The sequence below is a fragment of the Penicillium diatomitis genome, assembly GCF_028827545.1.
Source record: "Penicillium diatomitis strain IBT 30728 chromosome Unknown utg000002l_segment0_segment0, whole genome shotgun sequence".
Classification (NCBI taxonomy): Eukaryota; Fungi; Ascomycota; class Eurotiomycetes; order Eurotiales; family Aspergillaceae; genus Penicillium; species Penicillium diatomitis.
In genome coordinates this window covers 2,292,713-2,316,306 of record NW_026623174.1, presented here as the reverse complement: position 1 = coordinate 2,316,306, position 23,594 = coordinate 2,292,713, and the positions used below count along the sequence as shown (strand labels likewise).

At 53.4% G+C, this 23,594-nt stretch overlaps 8 protein-coding genes across 8 annotated transcripts; 6 read left to right on the top strand and 2 right to left on the bottom strand.

Moving 5' to 3' along the window:
- Window positions 1-157: 157 nt before the first annotated feature.
- Window positions 158-2,917, bottom strand: N7539_001908 (putative RNAPII degradation factor Def1; the record flags this gene model as incomplete). Its single annotated transcript, XM_056931511.1, has 3 exons — window positions 158-1,411; window positions 1,468-2,504; window positions 2,626-2,917. The coding sequence occupies 3 exons, from the start codon at window positions 2,915-2,917 to the stop codon at window positions 158-160; spliced, it is 2,583 nt and encodes an 860-aa protein (XP_056793542.1).
- Window positions 2,918-3,611: 694 nt separating this feature from the next.
- On the top strand, window positions 3,612-4,886 carry N7539_001907 (uncharacterized protein; the record flags this gene model as incomplete). The annotated part of the gene is made up of 1 exon (XM_056931510.1): window positions 3,612-4,886. The coding sequence occupies one exon, from the start codon at window positions 3,612-3,614 to the stop codon at window positions 4,884-4,886; it is 1,275 nt and encodes a 424-aa protein (XP_056793541.1).
- An 862-nt stretch (window positions 4,887-5,748) lies between these two features.
- N7539_001906 (uncharacterized protein) lies at window positions 5,749-6,668 on the top strand (the record flags this gene model as incomplete). Its single annotated transcript, XM_056931509.1, has 2 exons — window positions 5,749-5,794; window positions 5,962-6,668. The coding sequence occupies 2 exons, from the start codon at window positions 5,749-5,751 to the stop codon at window positions 6,666-6,668; spliced, it is 753 nt and encodes a 250-aa protein (XP_056793540.1).
- Window positions 6,669-7,282: 614 nt separating this feature from the next.
- On the top strand, window positions 7,283-8,886 carry lys1 (saccharopine dehydrogenase (NAD+, L-lysine-forming); the record flags this gene model as incomplete). Its single annotated transcript, XM_056931508.1, has 8 exons — window positions 7,283-7,343; window positions 7,417-7,497; window positions 7,565-7,581; window positions 7,653-8,096; window positions 8,151-8,247; window positions 8,311-8,353; window positions 8,416-8,517; window positions 8,601-8,886. The coding sequence occupies 8 exons, from the start codon at window positions 7,283-7,285 to the stop codon at window positions 8,884-8,886; spliced, it is 1,131 nt and encodes a 376-aa protein (XP_056793539.1).
- Window positions 8,887-10,402: 1,516 nt separating this feature from the next.
- On the top strand, window positions 10,403-12,292 carry N7539_001904 (putative ubiquitin C-terminal hydrolase; the record flags this gene model as incomplete). Its single annotated transcript, XM_056931507.1, has 1 exon — window positions 10,403-12,292. One exon carries the CDS (start codon window positions 10,403-10,405, stop codon window positions 12,290-12,292), a length of 1,890 nt encoding a protein of 629 aa, XP_056793538.1.
- A 2,799-nt stretch (window positions 12,293-15,091) lies between these two features.
- N7539_001903 (fructose-bisphosphate aldolase FBA1) lies at window positions 15,092-16,485 on the top strand (the record flags this gene model as incomplete). Its single annotated transcript, XM_056931506.1, has 3 exons — window positions 15,092-15,199; window positions 15,380-15,793; window positions 15,925-16,485. 3 exons carry the CDS (start codon window positions 15,092-15,094, stop codon window positions 16,483-16,485), a joined length of 1,083 nt encoding a protein of 360 aa, XP_056793537.1.
- Window positions 16,486-18,294: 1,809 nt separating this feature from the next.
- N7539_001902 (putative DUF221 domain protein) lies at window positions 18,295-21,256 on the top strand (the record flags this gene model as incomplete). The annotated part of the gene is made up of 2 exons (XM_056931505.1): window positions 18,295-18,387; window positions 18,488-21,256. 2 exons carry the CDS (start codon window positions 18,295-18,297, stop codon window positions 21,254-21,256), a joined length of 2,862 nt encoding a protein of 953 aa, XP_056793536.1.
- Window positions 21,257-22,147: 891 nt separating this feature from the next.
- Window positions 22,148-23,278, bottom strand: N7539_001901 (CCDC174 family protein; the record flags this gene model as incomplete). Its single annotated transcript, XM_056931504.1, has 1 exon — window positions 22,148-23,278. The coding sequence occupies one exon, from the start codon at window positions 23,276-23,278 to the stop codon at window positions 22,148-22,150; it is 1,131 nt and encodes a 376-aa protein (XP_056793535.1).
- Between the last annotated feature and the right edge of the window lie 316 nt (window positions 23,279-23,594).

Here is a 23,594-nt window from a genome sequence, read left to right as displayed (position 1 = left end):
TCGAGGAACGAACCGCAGAGCAGAAAGAAACGCCAGACTGCTTTGTTTGCTTTTTCACTTCATCTGCAGGTGCAACGCCATTTGTGTTTCGTATGTTGTAAGAGAACCGGAGAAAAGGAAAGATCTCTCAGAAAAAGAGGTAGGCCTTCTGTGGCTTTTAGTGACCGTAGTTGCCGCCCCAACCACCATTGCCGCGGCCAGTGTTACCGTAGTAGTTGCTGAAGCCGGCACCGTAGTTACCGTAAGCATTTTGCTGCTGGTGAGTTTGGGAAGCACCACCCTGGTGACCACTGAGACCTCCAAGACCTCCGTATTGGGGGTTCAGCTGAGGATAGCCACCGAAGCCTTGCTGGCCTTGCTGGCCTTGCAGAGGGGGCAGACCGGACTGACTCTGAGTCTGACCAGGGGTGTTGGTGGCAGAGCCAGGGCGGTTGGCCTGGGCAAGGGACGGGGAAGGACCACCAGTCTTGGAGGCGTCGAAAGCCTTGCTCTCTTCACCGGTCACAGGAGGCTGCTGAGACACAGGAGGGTTCTGACCGAACCCAGCCTGGGACCGTCCAAAGACATCAGACATTCCGCTGCCGAAGCTGTTGGCGCCGCCAGCAGTCTGCTGGCTGTCAGGCTGGGCAGAGCCAGCGCGACCATAGACAGAATCACGGCCAGGAGTGCTTTGATTGAAGCTGGCAGCAGCAGCGTTGGCGGGAGAAGAGGCGTGATCGTAAGAGAAACCGTGAGGCTGGCCATACATTCCGCCCTTACCGGCGGCCGCAGTGGCTCCGCCATAAGGTCCGTATTGGCTTCCGTAGCCATACTGAGAGGTGTGAGGCATGCCATAGTGCTGTTGCTCGTCGTAGCGGCGGGCATCGTCGTAAGGGCGTCCAGAGCGGCCGTACGCGGCGCCACCATGCTGACCCATTTGGTTCATGTAAGAGGCATAGTGGGGGTTTGAGTAATACGGGTAGCCGTAGCCGTAACCGTGAGCGCTTTGCTGACCCGGCATGTGCTGAGCAGCAGGGGTCTGAGTCGCAGCGGGCATGGTAGGATTGGGGGTGTTGTGACCACTGTTGGTGGCATCTACAGGGCCGTATCGTCCAGCGGGCTGGGTTGCGGGGACCTGAGGTTGGGATTCGGCAGCAGAGACACCACCGAATGCAGCACCGCGGGGTCCAGCACCAGCGTCCTGAGTCTGGCCATAGCTGCCGTAGTAGTTGTAGGGGAAGCGCTGCTGGTCAACAGCGTAAAAAGGAGAGTATTCGCTGCCGCTAGTGGCAGCGGGCTGCACGGGGGCCTGATTGGCGAAGGGTTCTTGGATTTGCGGCTGGGGCTGGCCGATTTGGTGAGTGAAAGGATCGAAGGGCTTCTGGGTCTCGGAGGAATAGCGAGCAAAGTCGTTGAAGGAATCAGTAGATCCCTGAGGGACGGGGGAAGGCCAGGGGCGGGACGAGTCTCGAGGGCGCCCTGGGTGACCGGGGGCAAAGATGCACGGGGTGCAACTGGTGAATGCTGAGGAGGCTGAGCGCGAGTTTCGGCCTCCTCGCGGTTCTCATCGATGTCAACAGCATCGCCATTTAGGCCCATACTGCCGAATTGAACAGCAGCACGGTCGACTGCGTGGTTTCCCGGCATCACAACGGCCTGCTGCTGCTCCATAACGCGGCGCTGGAACCCTGGAGCACGAGTGCTGTGCTTCAGAGCGGAGCCGGGAAGAGCGCTGGGGGTGGCGCGGGATGGAGTGGCAGTCACTGAGGCGGCTGGGTCAAAGGTGCTGCCGATAGTGCTGGCAGCGGTTGCAGTAGGTGCTGGTGCAGAGACATCAGGGATTTGCTCGAGGTTGGTCTCCGTCAAATCATCCTTAGCAGGCTTTGAGTGCGCCTGAGGGATGACAGGAACGGTCATCTCGGCGGGCTTGGGGACGGGTGTCTTTTGAACAGGCGCGGGAGCAGCAGCAGGCGCGGGCGCACTGGCAGTTGCTGGGACAGGCTCAGCTTCCTCTTGCTGCTCAACTTGAGGTTTTTCGGCTTGCTCAGGCTCAGGCGCGGCTTCAGGAGCGGGAGCGGAAGCGGGAGCAGGGACAGGCTCGGGTGCCTTCTTATGCTGCGCGGGAGGGGGGGTAGGTTTCGCGAAAAGGCTGGCCCAGCCCTTCTTAGTGCCTTCTGCTGCGACGTTTGCCTTGGGCGCAACAGGCTCAGGTGCAGACACGGTAGGCTCGGTTTCAATCTCAGCCCAGGCGTTCGCCGCGGAGGTCTCAGTTGAGGAAGGAGCGGCAGTGGTTGCACCAGAAGCTGAAGTGTGGGGTCCGTTGGAGACCTGGGCGCCAGCCCGTCCTCCACGACCACCGCGACCACGGTCCCCACGAGCACGACCGCGACCTTCAAATCCACCACGACCACGGCCTCCACGGACTGAAGTTGAGTTGATCTCAGAGGTGTTCTGGACTTCCTTGGGCTTCGGTCGGGTTCTGTCGACTGTCTTCTTCTTGACCTCACCCCACTGCGACACGTTGCCTGCGATTGCGGAAAGAGACAGCCCGTCAGCACGCAATTTTCAAAATCATCTTGCAGTCCCATACTCGACTATCACAGCAAAGGAGACAAGGGAAGGGGACAAGTGAAGAGTGGTTTCTACCTTCGGTGATGCGTTCGATGGCCTCCTCAATCTCGCCATTGGAGTCCTCGAGAGCAAATACAAGGTCTTCGTCTTTCCAGTCGGGGAACAACTCCTTGAGAGTGGGCAGAGCATCCGAATACTTCTTTTTCATCTGACCAAGTTCGCCTTCGTCAAATGAAGCCAGGTCTGAGCTGTCGTTGTTTGCGGCTCTGCTGCTTCCACCACGGCCACCTCTGGAGCTATAACCACCACGACCACCGCGGGTGGATACTCTGCCACGGGCAGACGACCGGCTCTGAACTTCAGACATTGTATCTAATGGATGTGTGAGATGGTGGAATTGGAAGGAGGACGATGGGGGGAGAGGAGGTTCTTGTCGCAAGGGATTCGTGGTAGGAGGGAAAGATCTGAAGTGATGATGAGTCGAGATGCAACCTCGCAGTAGAGGAACAGCACCAGGACCACGGAGGGCGGGTCAAAAAGAGTCCAAAGACACCGAAACGGACAAGATCAGAGATCTGGAAAGAGGAATTGGGGGTTGTTGGCGAAGAGAAGGAGGGGAGGAGAGGAACAGCAATAGTATGGAGAAGGTAAAAGCTAAAGGTTCTGATGTGTTGCTCGCAGTCACAGCTGGTCTTGGCGCCGCCCGGCTTTTAGCGAGTGGCGCCTATTGGGTCGCGCTGGGTCGCGACTGCCTGCCCGCAATCTTTCTTCTTTCCTGGCACTACAAGTTGGCGATCGTGAGAGGATCCAGTCGCTCACTCGCATACTGCTAGTCTCACGCTTTTACTGAATCTTATCGACTCTGATTCACGTACTTCCGGTCTCGTCTGGGGGAGTGACTCGTCTGTCCTACTCACCCGGTCTCCTCGTCATCCATTTCGGGCGCACTCGTCTTGCTTCACCGCCCACCCCTCGCGGCGATCCCTCCCTTCACGATCCCATCCCTCCGCATCATATCCACTGTGCTTGTTGGGACTCACCAATACCCCATCGCAGCAACCATGAAGGGTACCTCATTACTGTCGTTCAAATCATGGACAAAGATCCATCAGCCGTTGCCTCGAACACCTCGTGAGTCTCAGCAATTGCTGAACGCTCTCACGTCATCCTTCCGCCGCCAACTTGACCGCACCTATCCGTCCCCGAGCCCTTCTGAACGTCCGACAAGCGATCGCCCGTCCTTGAATAGCACTTCTTCCGCTCATGCAACGGATCAGCATCTTCACAGTATTCTAGATAACCCGTTGTTTCGGATTGTGCCTCAAAAGACTCCCATCATCGCTCGGAGCCAGAACTGTGCCCCTTCAACTCGATGTCCTGACACCCTCGCTCAGGATCCCATGGTCCTGTTTGACCAAGCTTTTGCCGCCGGAACCGCAACGCCGGTCTTCATCACAGATTGTCTGAAATCGCAGCTACTTCTGGCAAGATCGTCTGGGGAGGAAGGTTTGCCAGCCGCCATGAAACTCACTCGAGCCGGCTCTAAAGTGGCGAACTGGTTCTGGGCTTCTGACGGCGCATCGAGGCGATCGTTATTACAGAACAGAGCCTCCACTGGCTCCTTAGCCAAATTTATGGTCGCAGAAGGGTTGCAAGAAACGGTGCTCGAGTGGTTAAAGATGCTTTTGACGGGGGACCTTGGTGGGCTCAATGGCAGCTTGACACCGGACCAGGCTCGACTCATGTTCAACCACCTGCTTCAAGATCTTCTTGACGCCGAGATTCGGTATGGAGCCGGGGTGGGCTCTGCCATCACCTACTATTTGCGTGCACGTAGCCTGCAAGTTTTGTCAGCTGATGTCCACGGGGACCTCAAAGCCGCCAAGACATTGTTGCTTGCACCCGGTGCCCAGTTAGCTCGTGCTCTCGGAGAGCTGAAACCATCCCCCGCTCAACTATCGGTCCATATATTCGACGAATTTGCTGGTATCATCTCGACTTTATCATCTTCACGATCATTGCTATATTCATCCGTGGCCCTCTGTCATCCAAGTCATCCAGATCCCACTCCGTTCATTCATTATGTGGACAGCCTGTCGCCCAAGAAGTTCCAGAAATGGAGTGATACCCGTCAGGATGCTTTTCTGAGGGTCAGTTGCGATGCTCTCCGCGCGCTGATCGATCGGAAAAAGATTCGGCTGGCGACTAATTTGGGACATCAAATTCAAGAGTTGCTCCCCGAAGAGACTGCCTCAGCAAGCGTTGAGGTCTCCCGCTCCCGCGTGACCGAGGAGGAGGACTATCTACTACGACGATTAAACATGAGCTGGACATGATTCCATCTGGACCAACCATCTTTCAATCACGGAAGTTCTCACAACAAGGCACCTATCAAGGTACCACGACCGCCTCCGGTCGTGTGCCCTTCTGACTGGCCTTTCCGCAAGCTTGACACAGACACATGGATGCAGCTCAAGGAGATTGAGCGTCACTGTCAGTCTATCAGACTGTGAATACCACATGCACCTTCAGTCTAGCTTAGGTCTCGTTTCCTCATCTCGAGAGGAAAGTCAAATTCAACTTGTGGAACCCTTGCCGACTGCCTGGGCGGCGCTCAGCGCCTCTTTCATGGCGCGATGACGCTTCTTGTGTTGCCCACTTCGCCATGCTCCACTCGGGCTGCGGCGATCTGTGCGCCAACCAACGTCTATCACAAGCACCGCTCAACGGTTCCCCCTTCGCTAGCGATTGTGGGAGATATCGCTTGATATACTCCAGGTGTACTGCGCTAGTCGCTCGACGGTTTGCACTCGATGAAGCGTGTTTGCCACAAGTAATTGTCTCTCGGATATTTTTGAAATGTTCGTTGCATCGTCAATCCAATACGAAGAGCAGGTGGATAGTTGCGGGGGCGCAAGTCGTCAGCCGAGTCTATGGCCCGATGCGGTTAGCGTCCTGTGGTGGAGTATCCAGCTTCTATTGTCACATAACTAGTAGTTAACTGGAAGTAAACGTCACCGCGCGACGTCCATTCTCTCAATAACAATCAGCCTTTCTTCCATTCTCTCCACTTTTCGCAACCAGAATTTATCTTTTCTTACCTCCACCGCCCAAGACTACCTGAGGAGTTCATTCATAGCTCATACTTGGCTACGCACCACAATTTTGCGCGCAGTTCGTGTATCCTATCAATAGGTCATGTCTCGAGAGGCTTCCTCTGAGCTTTCCGCTTCCGAAGTGCTAAGTATGTTTCTTCCGTCGTCGCGAGCACAACAGGGATTCCAAGCTAGGTGCATTGATCCCTGCCTGGTGAAGATTCAGTCTCAGTCTCTAGGCCCTCGTACCTCGTTGCCTTTCTGTTACTGTGCTTAATAGACGGAGAAGAAAACAATGATGCTGACTTGCAATTAGACGAGGTTGCGCCTACCAGTACTGCACCCAAAGGCAATGAATCTTCTCAGCCAGTTCACAATGTCTTGAACACCTGTCAAACAGACAGCGAATCAGTGTCTGGTGAGGGCGCCAAAACTAATGGAGCCATTGAGCACCCTGAAGCTCCCAAGCCGGTTGAAAGTATGCAAACGACCGATGCATCGGCCTCAGACGATCCTCTTGGCGCCTCAGTCGCGGCTTCTGAACCTGCAGGTGCGGAGACTACTGAGGTGAAGCCAGATACTGCTAGTAGCATTGCGGAACCTACCAAGCCTGCGCAAGGCGATTCTCTTGAGACCAAGCCCGCGGCAGAGCCACCCAAGCCCGCGGCACAGCCATCCAAGCCCGTCGACGAGGTCAGCACTGCCGCCGCGCAAAGTCCAAAGACAGGCGAGAAACGTGATCTCGAAGTGACAGATACTCCGTTGGCTGGGGGCGAATCTTCAACAAAAGTCAACTCTGGTGTGGAACAAGGCGAGGAGCATGACAGCAAGAAACAAAAGACTGAACATAAGACCAACAACGGGACCAATGGCGCAAGCAACATTACCGGCGCTACCGAGGCGCCAGACAAGGCAAAGGATAGCAGTTCCTCCAAGAAAGAGAAGGTCAAAGAGGCCGTTAAGAAAGTCTTGCCGACTGATGGACCTGGTACCCGCACGCGTAGCCGCACGAAGGACTCTTGAGGCTTTTGGGGGGGGGGGGGGGGGTAGATATGATGTTGGAGCTGTCGCTTTTACCTTCTGTTCGGCTTTGTACCTCGTTGCGAATTGACGATTTTCTCTTTACGCTTCTTTATTCTACATTCTCCAGGTATATGTCCGGCGGCGTCGAAATTAAGCAGCTGCGGAGCGCGTGGCGCGAACCGTTTTGTTAGTCAATTCGATGACATTGTGGGGAACTTGGAAGTATGTACTCAGGGCGTTCGTGGCAGGGTGGGAAGAACCCTGCTTTTGTACAGTCATGAGCCACTAAATTGGAACTCTTGATAGTCCTGATTAGAATCCTCAGTAGAAAGAGGTGCTCCCTTGATGCTATTGTCGAGGATCGACACCATTTCTGCGGTCGGATGCAGTTCTATGCTTTCAACAATGCCGCCTCGATGTTTCTAGCGAGACCCCGGCGGGGCCGATCATCGGCGGGCTGACTCATTTCTTTGCGGAGCGGAACAACCCACCCCGCAATGAGTGTGTGTCATAGGCTTGTGGTGGAAGATATGCTTTCGAAAATGCCAATCTTTCTCAATTGATTTTGCTTTCTGCATATTCTCCTCAAAATCACTCAATTGCCCCGAAGCACAATGGCTGGACAGAAGATTTGGCTGCGCGCTGAGACCAAGCCCGCTGAGGCCCGCTCTGCTTGTGAGCTATCAGCCTCCCCACGTACTTAGCTACTAGCCATTGTCAATATTGACTCATATCTCGTAACCTGCAGTGACCCCGACCACTTGCAAAGCATTGATTGATGCAGGCTACGATGTCACAGTTGAGCGTTCGACGCAAAGAATTTTCGACGGTTGGTCTCCATTCAACATCTTTCATCTTTCATCTCGTGCATTGATCGCTAAGTCTATTGTCATTAGATGATGAATTTGCCCAGGTTTGCCTCCCCGTCTCACCGATGCACGGTTTTTGCAATGGCAGCGGTCTGATTCACTGCCAATTCTACAGATTGGAGCCCCCCTCGTTGAAGAAGGCTCATGGGTCAAGGATGCCCCCAAGGATGCTGTGATTCTGGGTCTCAAGGAACTGCCAGAGGACGACTTTCCTCTCGAACATGTGCACGTCACATTTGCACACTGCTATAAGCAACAAGGTGGCTGGGAAAATGTGCTGAGCCGCTGGCATCGTGGCAAGGGTCTCCTGCTGGATCTGGAGTTCCTCACAGACGAGTCTGGCCGCCGTGTGGCCGCCTTTGGCTTCTCCGCTGGTTATGCCGGCGCGGCTCTCGCTATCAAGAACTGGGCCTGGCAATTGACTCACCCTGAAGGCGAGGTCCTTCCCGGTGAAGTTCCATATGCCAACCAGGATCTCCTGATCGCTTCCGTCAAGGAGAGTGTCGAGGCTGGTAAGAAGATCGCGGGTCACTATCCTCGCATTCTTGTCATTGGAGCGGTAAGTGCCTTACGCCAAGCTTGGAATAGAGTCCCCATGCTGATCGGTCTACAGCTGGGTCGCTGCGGCAAGGGTGCCGTGCAACTGGCAAAGGACGTTGGTGTTCCCGAGTCCAACATTATCCAATGGGATATGGCAGAGACTGCCAAGGGTGAGTAGTTCCGAATCACACGGTCACCTTAAAGCAGTCTCCTTGCTGACAAGTCTTCTCCAGGTGGACCATTCAACGAGATCATTCAGAGCGATATCTTCGTCAAGTGAGTCGCTTCACAGCCCCGTTTTCCTTCTGGTGTCCTGTTTACTAATGTCTCCTTTCCAGCTGCATCTACCTCAGCTCTCCCATTCCGCCATTCGTCAACGTTGAGACTCTCTCATCTCCCTCTCGCAAACTCTCCGTCGTTTGCGATGTCAGCGCCGACACGTAAGTCTTTCTACCTTTCCTTTCATTTGTGAAAGCGCCAAACCTCCCCTCACATTTTGTCTCTAACCGCCCGATTGATACAGTACCAACCCCCACAACCCTATCCCTATCTACGACATCACCACCACCTTCGACAAGCCCACGGTACCTGTCACCCTGCCAGCCGGTACTCAGGGTCCTCCCTTGAGTGTCATTAGCATTGACCATCTGCCCTCTTTGCTTCCTCGTGAAAGTTCGGAGCAATTCAGTCAAGCACTTCTCCCCAGCCTGCTTCAGCTGAAGGACCGACACACTGCGCGTGTGTGGGTACAAGCCGAGGAACTCTTCAATGAGAAGGTTGCCACTCTACCAGCGTCCATGCGGGCTTAGATATGGGTATTTGGGCATGAACCGATGAAACGATACTTGACAGGATGTGCTATCACACATGACACGATGGGGAACCCAAATTTTATAGACATTTGTGATTCGGGATAATGTTGTCGCCGATACGGTGTTTTGATTGCTGGGCCTACAGTAAATATCGTTTTCATCTATTTGCGAGTAACCTGGAGCAGAGCCCGAATGGACGGTTAGACCATGGAGGCCGACCCTTTCACTTAGGATGAAGAGTTTCGAACGCTGAAGACCCACCAAAATCAGTCTGTTGAAATATCAAACGCATCCGATAACTTTGCATGGCTCTACACACGCAACGAACCTGGATGACTCAACAGGATGTGGAGCTAGTATCGACATGCCCCATTTCCATGCCTCGTCAATTCAAGTCCTGTATAACGAGATCTCCTCAATTGTAATTCGGGGTCTCACTTGCACCAGAGGAGGACGCATCGGCGCCCCTTGGGCGTCTTTCCAATGCTAGACAGAACGGAATCGTTGCACTGCATGCTCTAGCGGGATTCAATATTGAAAAAGAAAACGATCCCTCTCGTCTTTTCTGATCAAAAAGACCTGCCGTTCAGAATATCTGAATCATGACTTCAGTACTGCTGCTTCACGGTTAATAGCGCCCGCAGGAAAAAGTGAGCTGTCCACTTGCCGCAAGACAGGTCACTTGCGCCCGCACGACCACACCATCACTGGAGACAACGGCCATCTGTCGCTTCCGACACAACGCTTGTCTGTATTCAATTCAGAATTGTATCCCTCCCTACAACCTCCCTCACATCCTCCAGTGCTTTCTTTTGAGGACAATACCGAATATGCTGTTGATGACTCTGATACGACATCAGTGCCGTCTCTCACCAATGTGGGGAGAATGCGCGGCGGAAATCTGATTGCGGCAGTGGTGTCTTGGCCCGCGAAAAGACCACCAGCACCATTACTATTGGGTGAACAATCGCAGCGTGACAGTTGACACAGCCTGAAGGGAACAACTCTACGGGAACGAGGGGCAAAGCCGAAATGTTTCAGCCGTTCTATACGTCCGTGGACCTGTAAAGACGTTTGATGCAGTTCGTGCTGATCTGATGAGTCCACCGAGGACGTGGATGCTGTTTCTTCAGGCTGCTTGACACTCCCCGTTTTCCTTTCTCCGCATGAGTCCGTTGCAATCCACTCCTCCCCTCTTCCCCAGCCGAGACCCGCTCTGGCCTCGTAGAATTCTTCACGAACAGGCGTGGTTCCTATGACAGAAGCTTGCGGAGCGCTGAAAAGATTGAGCGGAGACTGAGATCGTCGTGTTGTTTGCGCTGCGTACTCGAATGGTCGCAAGAATTCGCATCGCCCTCATTGCAGCGACTACCTTACCCGGAAGAGGCCGAGACGATGATCAAATCTAGCTGACTCGCCTCAACGACACTTTGCCTCTCTCGCACAAAATCCACTCCGCTCTCCCGCCTCTTCTACCTCGCCCTACCTGCGCCTCGATCACCGCTCATTCCCGATGCAAGAGAAGCCCACCACGGTCGCGGCCTACGCGGCCGGGGCTTCGCTCGCCGCTGTCGCTCTTTTCTATGTCTTCGGGCCGAATTACACTATTGACGGGGACGAGTCCAGCGACAGTAACCGGAAGAAGAGCATTGTGGGCTTGTCTAACATGGCCAATGACTGCTTTATTAATTCCGTCTTACAGGCTCTGGCTGGTCTCGGGGACCTGCGGGTGTACTTGATTCGAGAACTGCATCGCCGCGACCTGGACGGAGCCGAGATTTACGACGCGGTGCCGAGTCCAGAGCAGCTGCCGCGGGCTCAACGAGAGGACAAATTGCGGGAGTTACAACAAGGAATCATTACACGGGCATTGAAAGACATGCTGGACCGATTGAATGAGCGTCCAATCTACAAAAAAATCATCTCCGCACGTGAATTCATCCAGGCCTTGGAATTCGCCTTTCGAACGCGCATCAGCCGCAACCAACAAGATGCGCAAGAATTCCTGCAGATCGTTCTCGAGAGACTGTGCGACGAATATCATGCGGGAGCCAATGCTCGACGCCGGGCTCTCGGCCCAGTAGCTTCTTCGGTGGAAGCCGGACAGACCAGCTCAGGGGCCGAAAATGATGCAGAGGTGGAGGTGCGGATCGACGACGGTTCGCCAGACGGTCTTCCCGTAATTATTGACAACAAACTGAAGGAGATGGACAATGAAGCTGGGTTTCCCTTTGAAGGCAAGTTAGAATCACAGATCGTCTGCCAACATTGTCAATATGAGTACAAGCCCAAGCAAACGGCGTTTGTCAACTTGACGCTTCAAGTGCCGCAGAAAAGTTCCACCACACTGAACTCGTGCTTCGATGGTCTACTGAAGACGGAATACATTGATGATTTCCGATGTGATCGATGTCGCCTCCAGCATGCGATTGATGTCAAGGTGCAGGAGAGATCAATCGCTCACACGCAAAAGGCGCGGGAGCGATTGGGTATGGAAATCAAGCGTATCCAGCACGCCATGGAGCATGATCCCGAGGACGAGCTGGAGGGCATCGTTATGCCTCCTGCAGAGCTTGCGCCCAAACGCAAAATTGCCCGTCACATGCGTATCGTCACATTCCCCAAAGTGATCGCGATTCATCTCTCTCGCTCGATCTACGACCGCAACAGCTCTTCCAAGAATGCAGCCAAGGTATCGTTCCCAGAGCGACTTCCCCTCGGAGGTATCCTCAGTCAAACCTGGTACAAATTACTGGCCATTGTGTGCCATAAAGGGAGCCACCAGAGCGGCCATTATGAGTCCTTCCGCCGAAACCATCTCTATGCACCTTTTTCCACCCCGGAGGCCTTTAGCTCCTACGCGCAGAGTCGTGTTGCGAGCGAGACTCCCTCCGCAGCCCCTAGTCCTCGGCTCAACCCGCGGAGTGCCCTCGATGCGGAGGTGGATGTCGATAGCAGCAACCTCTCGCCGGCCACGTCATCCACCTCCCTCTCCAACCCCGCCCCCGTTTCTTCCAAGCTGAGCCCACCCTTACCACGCCTCAACACCTCTCATTCACGACGGTCATTCCAGAGCAGTCGGTCACGATCTTCTACGCCCCAGGTCGCATCCGGCTCGGACGACAACAACAGTCCTGCCTCGGATCAAGGGCGGACTAGCACCTCGTCTGCTTCGCGCGCAGCACGAATGATTCCTCGGTCATCGAGCGAGGCCATCTCAGGCGTGAGCTCGCGGCTCCGCCGGCGACGGAAGCCCAATGACCGATGGTGGCGCATTTCAGACGAGAAAGTCAAGGAGTGCAAGACCTCGGATGTATTGGGTATGCAGAAGGAGGTCTATCTGCTCTTCTATGAGATGGATCGGGCTGATTGTAGCCCGATGGCGGCCACTGGGCGTCTGTAGTCCAGCCCTCTTTGAATCTTCTCTTCTCAATTTTCTTTTGTTCTAGAGACCCCCGCCCCGTCTGCCTTGTCTTCCGATCTCCATACTTCTGCTCGATCTACTCGAAGCATCTCATCCCTCTACGAAATGTCGTTTTGGGACTTACAATGGAGGAAGTGAGCGGTTATCAGGTTCGAGAATATCGCGAAGGCTTCCTTGCTGCCCGCACCCAAGCGAACGGAGGACGGACATTGAAATGAGAAAACCGAGAGCACGACTCCTACCATTTTGTATTTTCCTATGATTGCCTGAACGACGGGTGATTGGGACAAAAGTCTGGTCCGCGGACTAACTCTGAACATTTTCGACGATCTCACATGGATGGCCACCTACGGGCCTTTGACGGTTGCTTGCTAAAGAAACACACATGCTCTGTACATATGGACGGAAAAAAAAGCCCCACCACATATATTGAACCACGCGCGCGCGAATGCACACAGCATATTTCCCAGTCCCCTTGTCCTTTCTCAGCTTTGCTCCTCCTATCCATCGATTGTAAACTCATGCCTTTTCGAATCTCCGAACCTCTTGTCCTAACCGGTTTTGGGGGGCGGCCTTGAAGTGGAGACTGGTGTCGGTAGAGTGATCATCAGTGATGTATGCCCCCCCCCCCCCTACGATGTCAAACAAGGCATTTTCACTCGTGGTTCCTATCCGCAAGTCCAGTATCCGTGAGTGGTGACCCTCTTCAGCTTCAGCTGAGTAGTGAGTCGTAACAGCCTGACAAGTTGTCACCGTAATGGAAGAAGTAGATCAAGCCGGAGGAATTCCCTGAACCTGCAGTGGTAGCACGGACAAATTGATTCCTGTCGCAGGCAACATGGACTGGGCCCGTTCAGTTTCCACTAACCTTCGCAAGAAAAGTACCGTCTATCGGAGGATCTGCGCCCCATTCCCCATGGACCACCAAGTAGGTCCAGTACGTATTTCCCTGCAGTCCCCCCCCCCCCCTCCATCCGCAAGAAAGCGAATTCCGGCGGAAAAAAAAATGCAAGCCTCCAAGTCAATCTTCTTCCTCGGCACCCCCACGGGTGACCGAGCAAATCTCGGATGCACGGCAGGGAAGATCCAGGCGCGTGCAAGGTTGGCGGAAACGGAAGGAATGTGGGAAGATTGACTGGATTGGAGGAGGATTCAATGGGGCTTGAGTGCATTCTCAGTTGAAAGGGTCAATTTACATTCTAGGCTATTCTATCTCAGAAAAAACGTCTGGATGAACAAGGTGGATAGGTAGCATTCGCAAAGGTCCATACTTCTGTGTGTACCTACTACCTAGTGTAACCTGTACAGTCAACACTCAATAGTGTACTGAGTGTAAGTAGTCTGTACTCTGTACTCTGTGAGGTAGTCTAGTCTGTACTCTGCACTCTGTACTCTGTAGTCTACACTCTACACAGATTAACTGTAATGGCCGCTGTGAGGTAGTATGCCGAAAGCCTGAAATTAAGGAAATAGAATATCAGGTATACTAGTCTCTGATTATTCTTTGAATATAGGTACAGTGAGTAAGAGGTAGGTAGTACAACTACAGAGTATGTAGCAACAAACAAACACTACAAGTTCTCTCCAGTCTCCAGTAGAATCATGTACCCATCAAGTCTATGGTCATTGGAAAGCATATTTCTGGGGTCACAATATAGCTTCGAGGTGGAAGAAGCTACCAGAAGGTCAATGATGATGATCACAATGGCTTCTCCATGCGAGGATGGGTCTCGTTTGACCCACTCGAGTGAGTATTCTACAGTCTACACTCGTGACTCTAGTACTCTACAGTCCATAGTACCGACGGTAAAGTATCTTTTGGAAAAGGAATCACGAGAAGAGCCGACGGCTGTGAGACTCGGGCCATGACGGGGAAATTCGGGACTCGGCGAGAGCAACCAGGTACTGAGCAGCTAGACAGGGACAATCGCAAGTCTCATACAGGTTGTTCAAGGTAGTCACTTGTTCCATATTTCCAATGGAGTGTTCAGTTCGGGATTCAGTGTTATAGCAATGACATGTTGGCTTCGATTGGTGACCCAACAACACCCTTGAGTTCTAGCTAGTAGCTACAGATCATGAATCCACGGTCTACCCGTACATGTGATCATTCTGCAACGAATCTCTGGCCTGAGGCACGAATTAGATCATCACCCAGCGACACCCTGAAATCATGGTGACCTCAGTGCTGCTGCCCGTTCCCACCGTAGCTCCACTTCATCGGTGAGGTAGAACTTCGTCGTGACTGTGGGAAGGTTTTGGTCCATGAGGGGCTCCTTTGCACTCGGTCTTGGGTTTACCGTATTTCTCCATACATGTGTATCTGGGACTACAGTAGGAAAAGTACAACCTTGTAACTACGGCATGACATACTGTATCGTTCTGTCACCCAAGTGCCTCACCGATGACGATGGGATGCCCCTCCAACCGTCCAACATCCTCCGTTTTGCCCCTCTTGGGTTGCCCCTCCTCTCTGCTCCCGACTCCGACTGCCAACCTCCTCCCAACGCCAATTTCCGAACCACTCGAGCAATTAAGTAATCGCGAGTCTTCTGCCCGCTTTCGTCGCTCGGTAAAGCCCAAAAGGAGCTCGTATCATTGGCAACTCTGTTTTATAGGCAAACGCTATTCTGCAATTCTCCTTTCTTTTTCTCTCTCTGTAAAAACCGTCTCCTCTCATCATCATCATCATCTTCTTCTTCTTCTTCCTCCTCCATATCTCATCCTACCTTGGTCCCCCTTCACTCTTCCTAACTCCAACTCAACACATTAATCAACATGGGTGTCATTGAGAAGCTTAGCCGCAAGGCCGGTGTCATCGTCGGTGACGATGTCCTCCGCCTCTTTGAGTACGCTCAGGAGAAGCAGTTCGCCATCCCCGCCATTGTAAGTACTTGGAAGCAGTAATCCCCCCCCTCCCCCCAGTACTCCCGTGCTCCCGTGCTCCCGTGCTCCCGTGCTTCCGTGCTCCCTCGAGTCGGCCCACGGCCCGACTTTTCAATGCACACGCACCCGCTCTGGACGACGCTCGGAATATGCCGCTGACCCAACTGATCCCACGCACAGAACGTTACTTCTTCCTCCACCGTCGTTGCCGCCCTCGAGGCTGCTCGTGACCAGAAGTCCCCCATCGCCCTCCAGGTTTCCCAGGGTGGTGCCGCCTTCTTCGCCGGTAAGGGTGTCAGCAACGATGGCCAGGCCGCCTCCATCGCCGGTGCCATCGCCGCCGCTCACTACATCCGGGCCATTGCCCCCACCTACGGCATCCCCGTCGTCCTCCACACCGATCACTGCGCCAAGAAGCTCCTTCCCTGGCTCGATGGCATGATGGATGAGGATGAACGCTACTTCAAGCTCCACGGCGAGCCCCTCTTCTCTTCCCACATGATCGATTTGTCCGAGGAGCCCGTTGACTGGAACATCTCCACCACCGCCGCCTATCTGAAGCGTGCTGCCCCCATGAAGCAGTGGCTCGAGATGGTAAGTTTCATGGGTCAAGTCTCCTCTCCAGCATTGTCCCTGTGGGCTGCGGGAGATTTTATTCTGTTCGTTCTTCCTGTTTGGTATGGGATAGTTTCACTGACCATGGCCTTTTTTTTCGTCTGGTGTAGGAGATTGGTATCACTGGTGGTGAGGAGGACGGTGTCAACAACGAGGATGTCGACAACAATTCCCTCTACACGCAGCCCGAGGATATTCTCGCCATCCACAACGCTCTCTCCGCCATCTCCCCCTACTTCTCCATTGCCGCCGGTTTCGGTAACGTGCACGGTGTCTACAAGCCCGGCAATGTCCGTCTGCACCCCGAGCTGCTCAAGAAGCACCAGGCCTACGTCAAGGAGCAGGTCAAGTCCCAGAAGGACAAGCCCGTCTTCTTCGTCTTCCACGGCGGCTCCGGCTCTTCCAAGGAGGAGTACAAGGAGGCCATCAGCTACGGTGTCGTCAAGGTCAACGTCGACACTGACATGCAGTACGCCTACCTGTCCGGTGTCCGGGACTACGTCCTGAACAAGAAGGACTACCTCATGAGCATGGTCGGCAACCCCGACGGTGAGGACAAGCCCAACAAGAAGTTCTTCGACCCCCGTGTCTGGGTCCGTGAGGGTGAGAAGACCATGAACAAGCGCACCCAGGTCGCCCTTGAGGACTTCAACTGCACCAACCAGCTTTAAATGGAGTCGACAAGGTGGGTTGGTAACCGCGGGAGGCCTCTTCTGAAAGAGTCAGGCAATACAAGACCCAAGCAGAACTAATTCCTGTCTGCACGCTTCCCGGGTGGTTGGTGATAATTGTTCGTATGTAGCGATGTACTTTCGATACGTGATAATGAAATGCCATGTCCTGATGACGAGCGAGAGCCCGTCCGAAATTTCAAAAAAAAAAAATTTATTCCCAGAGAATCTCGTATTTAGTTGGGAATCGCTCAACAATTCACGAGATAATCGTAGTTTACATGTTGACTTTGCAATCTCCTCGCCGCCTACATCACATGATCACAATAATCCCCGTAGTCCGTCAAACACTCGCTCTCGGAGAAACTTGCATGAACGTGTACTCGCGAGATTGTCTCAGGTATGACACGAAGCTGTGTACTGTGTAGTTAGTACATCTTAATGAAATTTGGTAAATTGCATCACCATGAACAATCGCTCAAGAATCGAATCTACCTGACGTCCAATCCTACCACCCATCCGAACTAGAACACCTGGAACTCTCCGATGGGTCCCGTGACCTGCATGCCGAACGTGGCTCGTCAATGGTTCCTGATGGTCCGGAATTGCATCCAAATACGGCATTTGATCGGAGCCACAGCCATGTATCAATTGACCCGCTGGTCTGCCAATGACGACGTGGTGGAGCGAGAGAGACACTCACAGAGAGAGAGAGAGAGAGAGGGGTCAACTGAAAGACTCTTGCTATTGATGGATCCTCAAGAATGATGACTTATATGGCCCCATGTATCCATGTGTCCATGTCTGATGCAGTAGTGCGTGTTGCTTGACTATATACTAGTATATACCAATAGTATAATCTGAATCGCTGAAATAACGGAACAGAGAGAGTTAGATTTAGTAGGTACTGTGAGTGAGGTTCGACTCTGCTATGTGCACAACATGGACGCTGTTGTATACAGGCCGCTTTAAGAGGCATGATGCATGCCTCTGATCATTGACGGTGCCGCTCTCGGTGGCGAAGGAGTTGAGATCTCTGGTTATGCCGTGCATGGCAACCATGGCTTCGATGATTGCCCACAGGAGTCCCGACAATAGCTTTGTTGATTGTGATTATCAGATGTTGTGGTTACACTCTGCTCTACGCTAGATTGATCTGATTGTTTTAAAGTATGGGGGACTGAGCACTAGCTAGTAGCCACTAGCCACACTGGCCAGTAGCCACGATCTTAATGACGAATAAGCACTAGGGACGTAGTCGTAACTAGTCCAACGTTCGCACACCGCAGTTGATCCGAGTCTACTAAATGACTACTACGCGTTCAGTTACGGTTTACTGTAGGTCGATCAGGAACTTTAGTCAATACTTACTACTACGACTAGACGGTCGGCCATGTGATGAGACACATGATCGAGGAAAGTGGCATCGCTCTCTGGTCTCGCTCTCAGTACAATTCTCCATGATTCTAATAATAAAACGAACCCAACCCAGTCTGGCGCTCTGGACCCTCTCCGATCTCCACTTTTTCTTTCATCCGATGATCCTGCGTTTCTTCAACAAAAGGTCTTTCGCTCGGTGCGACCGATTGCTCAATCTTCTTGCTCCCCGTCCTGGTCCTTCTCCGCACAAGCTCTGGTCAACAGGACACTCTCTTCTTCCTCTTCCTCTGTCTTTCCCGTGTCGACTTGGGTCTAAGCCCTCCTGTTCCGCCGGTCGCTCTCAATCTTCCGAGCCTCATAACATAAGTCGCTCTTTTGAATGTCGGCTGCCCACTTGGACCCGCTGTGATCTCGATCGTGCGGACCGCTATGGTTGTGCACCACGGTGATATATGGCCGCGGGCCAGTGAGTCGGGCACTGAACAATTCCTCTATCTCATTTCAAATCCTTTCGTCTCTCAGGTAGGCTTGTTCCGGGGGTTTCTCCCCCCAAAAAAAGAAACGATGACGATATCGAGAGGAGGAGAGTGAACTGATCTCCGCGCCTGTGTGAATGATGTAGTTCCAAACAAGCGCCATTTGGGCGTCACTGGGTACTTCCGTCGGCTTATCTTTCCTACTCGCGCTACTTTTCTCCCTCTTCCGACCTCGACACAACCTTGTGTATGCGCCCAAGGTGAAGCATGCCGACCAAAAGCATGCCCCGCCCCCAGTGGGCAGAGGCTTCTTCTCATGGGTGAAGCCCGTCATCAATACTCGAGAGCCCCAGCTGGTTGAGACGGTGGGCTTGGATGCGGCGATCTTCTTGCGCTTCACCAAGATGTGTCGCAACATCTTCATCTTCTTCAGCATCATCGGCTGCTTGGTCTTGGTGCCCGTCAATGTGTCCCAGAGCCAAGGCGATTCCGCCGCGCAGTCTACCTTGACCAAGATGACACCTCTCTACGTGACCAATGTCCCGGCGATCTGGAGTCAAGTCGCGTGTGCCTACTGTTTCGACGCCATCCTTGCATTCTTCTTGTGGAGGAACTACAAGGCCGTGAGAAATCTCCGCCGACAATACTTCCAGAGTTCCGAATACCAGCGAAGCCTCCACGCCCGCACGTTGATGGTCACGGATATCCCTGCGCCGGATCGCAGCGATGAAGGCATCTTGCGCATTACAGACGAGGTCAACCCTACCGCCACATTACCGCGCGCTGCGATCGGTCGCAACGTACGGGACCTCCCCATGGTTATCAAGGAACACGAGGAGAATGTCCGAAAGCTGGAGTCCGTTCTCGCCAAGTACCTCAAGCGCCCCGGCAACTTGCCGGCCAAGCGACCGACCATGCGTCCACCCAAGAGCCAGCGAGCCAAACATCCCAACGGCAAAGTCGATGCCATTGACTACCTGACCGTGCGAATTCGCGTTCTGGAAGAGGAGATCAAGCATGGAAGGGCCTCGATTGACCGCCGAAACGCGATGCCGTACGGATTTGCCAGTTGGGAGAGCATCGAACACGCCCACGCGGTCGCATGGACGGCCCGCAAGAAGCACCCCAAGGGAACGACAATCGCCCTTGCTCCTCGGCCCAGTGATCTCATCTGGGAGAATCTGCATCTCACCAAGCAAGCTCGCAAATGGAAGCGATTCCTCAACGTGATCTGGGTCACCGCGCTGACCCTTGTGTGGATCGTGCCTAACGCCCTGATTGCGGTCTTCTTGTCCAACCTGAACAACTTGGGGTCAGTCTGGCCGCGCTTTCAAACCTCCCTCTCGGCGGACCCCAAGGTCTGGGCTGCTGTGCAGGGTATCGCCTCGCCGGCAATTACCTCGCTGGTCTACCTCGTGCTGCCGATCATTTTCCGACGATTGTCTGTTCAAAGTGGTAGTCATACCAAAACTTCTCGAGAGCGACACGTCTTGGGTCAACTTTATGCATTCTTTGTCTTCAACAACCTGGTGGTCTTTTCGCTCTTCTCTGCAGCCTGGACGTTTGTGTCGACCGTGATCGACAAGACCAAGACTGACCAGGAAGATGCCTGGCAGGCGATCGTCGACAGTCAATTCTACGCCAAAATCATGAGCGCATTATGCACAGTCTCGCCCTTCTGGGTGACGTACATTCTGCAGCGCAATCTGGGAGCCACGATCGATCTGGTACAATTAATCACTTTGGTCTGGGTCTGGTTTGCCAAAACGTTCCTCTCGCCGACGCCTCGACAGGCGATCGAATGGACTGCGCCGCCGCCATTCGATTATGCGAGCTACTACAATTACTTCCTTTTCTACGCCACAGTTGCTTTGTGTTTCGCGACTCTGCAGCCGATCGTGCTTCCCGTGACCGCACTCTACTTTGGCGTCGACGCTATACTTCGAAAATACCTTTTGATGTATGTGTTTGTGACCAAAAACGAGTCGGTCGGGGCTTACTGGCGGCCCTTGTTTAACCGTCTCATCTTTGCGAGTATCCTTGCCAACTTCATCGTTGGAATTGTCGTCAAGGTTCGCGGAACTTGGACCATGGTGTTTTGTCTCATCCCGTTGCCCATCCTGATGCTGGCCTTCAAAGTCTACTGCATGAGGACATTTGATGACGACATTGCGTATATCAATCGCGGCAATCTCACGGACGCGGAGGCTGTTGGCACATCCAAGATCAGCAAAAAGGCTGGCGATCGCCTCCGTTCCAAGTTTGGTCACCCAGCTCTGTACAAAGCTCTGATGACTCCCATGGTTCATGCCAAGGCCGCCGAAGCCCTCAAGCAGATATACCAGGGTCGACTTGAGCACGGCGACATGGAGAATGAATATTCCGATGTGGCCATGAATCCCATGCTGCCTTCACAACCAGGCAAGGAAGCCGAATCGGCTCCCTTCGAAGTCGTCCCGGAGTCCCACCTGGACTTCTCCTACTACAAGAATCGAGCCGACTTCCGCGACGAGTTCGGCGGTGGCATCTACGGTCGACCAGAAGATTTGATGACAGAGCGATCCCATACACCTCGTAGCATGCTCGGTGGTGAATGGTCCCCCTCGTCATCTCGCGCTTCCTCACCGGTTCCCTCTCTACCTTCATTACCAGGTCTCAGGGCACCAGAAGGACACCCAGACAGCGATCAGTCCTTGATCCATCCCGCTTTCCGCGTCCCTCTATCCCGGACAAATACCGGCGCTGAGCCCTATCCCCCCGATGAGATTGAAAGTCATCTTCTCAGTCACGCACAGACGCCCGGACAAGCGGACATCAATCCCCTCGACCGCTGGCGGACCCGCGGGTACGGGCCAGTCCATCAAGAAGACGATCCATATCAAACTTCTTACGAGGCGTACCGGACAAGCAGGTAGAAAAAGAGGAGAGGGGGCTGGCTTCCCCGCCATCCTCGGTCTTGACTTGATCTTACCAGTCCTTGTGTTATTTTTGAAAATCTTTTCCTAAATTTGGCGTGCATATTCCTCTTTCTCAAAATCATGACTGTGAGAATTTCCAGGGGTTTGGAATGGGCGGTGGGTCTGTTGTAGTACTGTATATGTATTTTTTTTTCTTTTTTCTGTGTCTTTTTTCCCCATAACGTTGTCTTTTTGCGCCTCTCATGACGACGGCAAGTTTTTGATGGACCCCTATGTTTTGGTACATGCATAAGTACTAGGCTACCTACCTTGATGCCTCCAGCCACCTTAGAAATGATAATATGATCTCCCACTTCAACTCACAAAACATCGCCATCTCAAGAGATTTTCCTCCTAGAATGATACCGATATAAAGAGGTACTGGACCTGATTCGTTGAAGTATCGCTCATGTTCGATATCGCAGGAACGGGATCAATCAACACTTGATAGTCTCACTCATGCGTAGCTTCTCTCTCATGTCGCAAGTCAGTAGCTGGAGGTCTGGAGGATATGGGCTGCCCATGTAGATAGGGCTGATCAATTGGCTTTACGCGAGTATGCTTTTTCTTTTTCTTTTTTTTTGGGCACTATCTCTGGGTTCTGCCCAGCCATTATACAAGAAACATGTCTAGAGAGTCCGAGTGTGAGAATTTTCTACCCATTAAGGGCTACGGTCATACCTTTGGCGGTCAGCGCTGTAGGGATGAGAGGAAAGGGCATGTAGAACGATTGGCGCATTGGCGGGTATCTTCAAAAGGATCAAAGGGAACAAAACAAACAAATGAAAGGCTTCTCGAGAAAAAAAGGGCGCAACAGCCGTGTCAACTCCTCCAAGTCGATCCGCTACCTCACACGTCACCAGCAGCCGACTCTGTAGAAGCCATCTCTGCAGAAGTCATCTCCGACAGCCTCCGCGCCCTTAATTCCTGAATCTGTCTTCGACGCTCCTGCACCACAGCTTCACGCTCCGCCGCCCGACGCAGCAGCAAATCGCGCCGTCGCTGCGTCTCCATGCGTGACTCCTCCAGCTGCGCCATCTGCTTTTTCCGCTCCTCTTCATCCTGCGAGAAGGCGTAGAAGCCCGTTCCGCGATTGCGAACCTCGGCATCAGCATCGTAGTGCGTGTTTTCAATCTCCGGGGACCGGTCCCGCTGGGCAGCGAGCCGGGCCATTTCGGCGGCGATGGTGGCGTCCGGGTTGAACGCGTGCGTTTGGATGATCTCGCCGAAGATCAAATGATCTGGTCGTGAGGGACGCCATCGTTCTGTTTTAGCGACGCGGCCGCGGTTTTCTTCTTCGTCGCGGATGCGAGCTGCATGTGCGGCTTCGGCTCTTGTACCGTGTCTTGTGCGACCGAATTCGTCCTCGAATGAGATTACTGAGGCGTTTTCGTCATCGTCGTCGCCGTCGTTCTCTCCTCCTCCTTCTTCTTCTTCTTCTTCTTCTTCTTCTTCTTCTTCTTCGCCGTCCCGATCTGCTTTCTTGCGTTGCTCGTCGGCCCATTTCGTGTCAAAGTCGACGAGTCCCGCCTTCTCTTTCCGTCTCAGTCGTGAAATGTAATCATCCCCTCCGTCATCCTCATCGTCGTCACTATCTCCGTTCACCAGATGCACACCTTTTTTCATATCCTCGTACAGACGAGCCTTTTTTATCATCCGCTGCTTGGACCGATTGAGCGTCGCCTCATCGATCGTTCCCAAATCCCCCGACTGCCGGTGCACCTGATTGAAGACATGGCGATCGTCGTCTTGGAGATCTGCAGCCGCGCGCTTCGAAGCCCCCTTGTTGTGTTTGCTGAATATGTCACTCTTTGCGGCCTTCGACGGTCGAGGTCGGCCTTGTGCGATCTTTGTTGAGTTGTTGTTGATTAGGGATGACAGTTGGCTGGTGAAGGCGAGATTGGAAGAGGAGCTGATTTCTTGAGTCTTGGTGGTCTTGCTTCGAGATTTGCCGTAGAGCGAGGATTGATCTGAAGACATGATCACAGCCGCGATCGGAAGTGAGGCGAAGTTGCTGGAGAGGATCGCGCGAGGAAGAAAGTTTGTCAAAGAAAGTCAGTTGCAATGCTTCGATTGAAGTTGGGCGAAACTGCGCTATTATTATTTGTCGCGATAAGACGCTGTACGAAGGCGATAAAGGACAAGGGATAAGCGTCCCCACCGATAAGGAAGAGTTCCAGTCTCGGAGAACGAACGAGGTCCCCCCCGGCGGGCTGGGCGGGCACGGGCTGCTGACTCATCTGTCTGCCTTTGAATTCAGGCGCGAGTCTGACGTCCCCGCAGAGCCCCGCGTAGA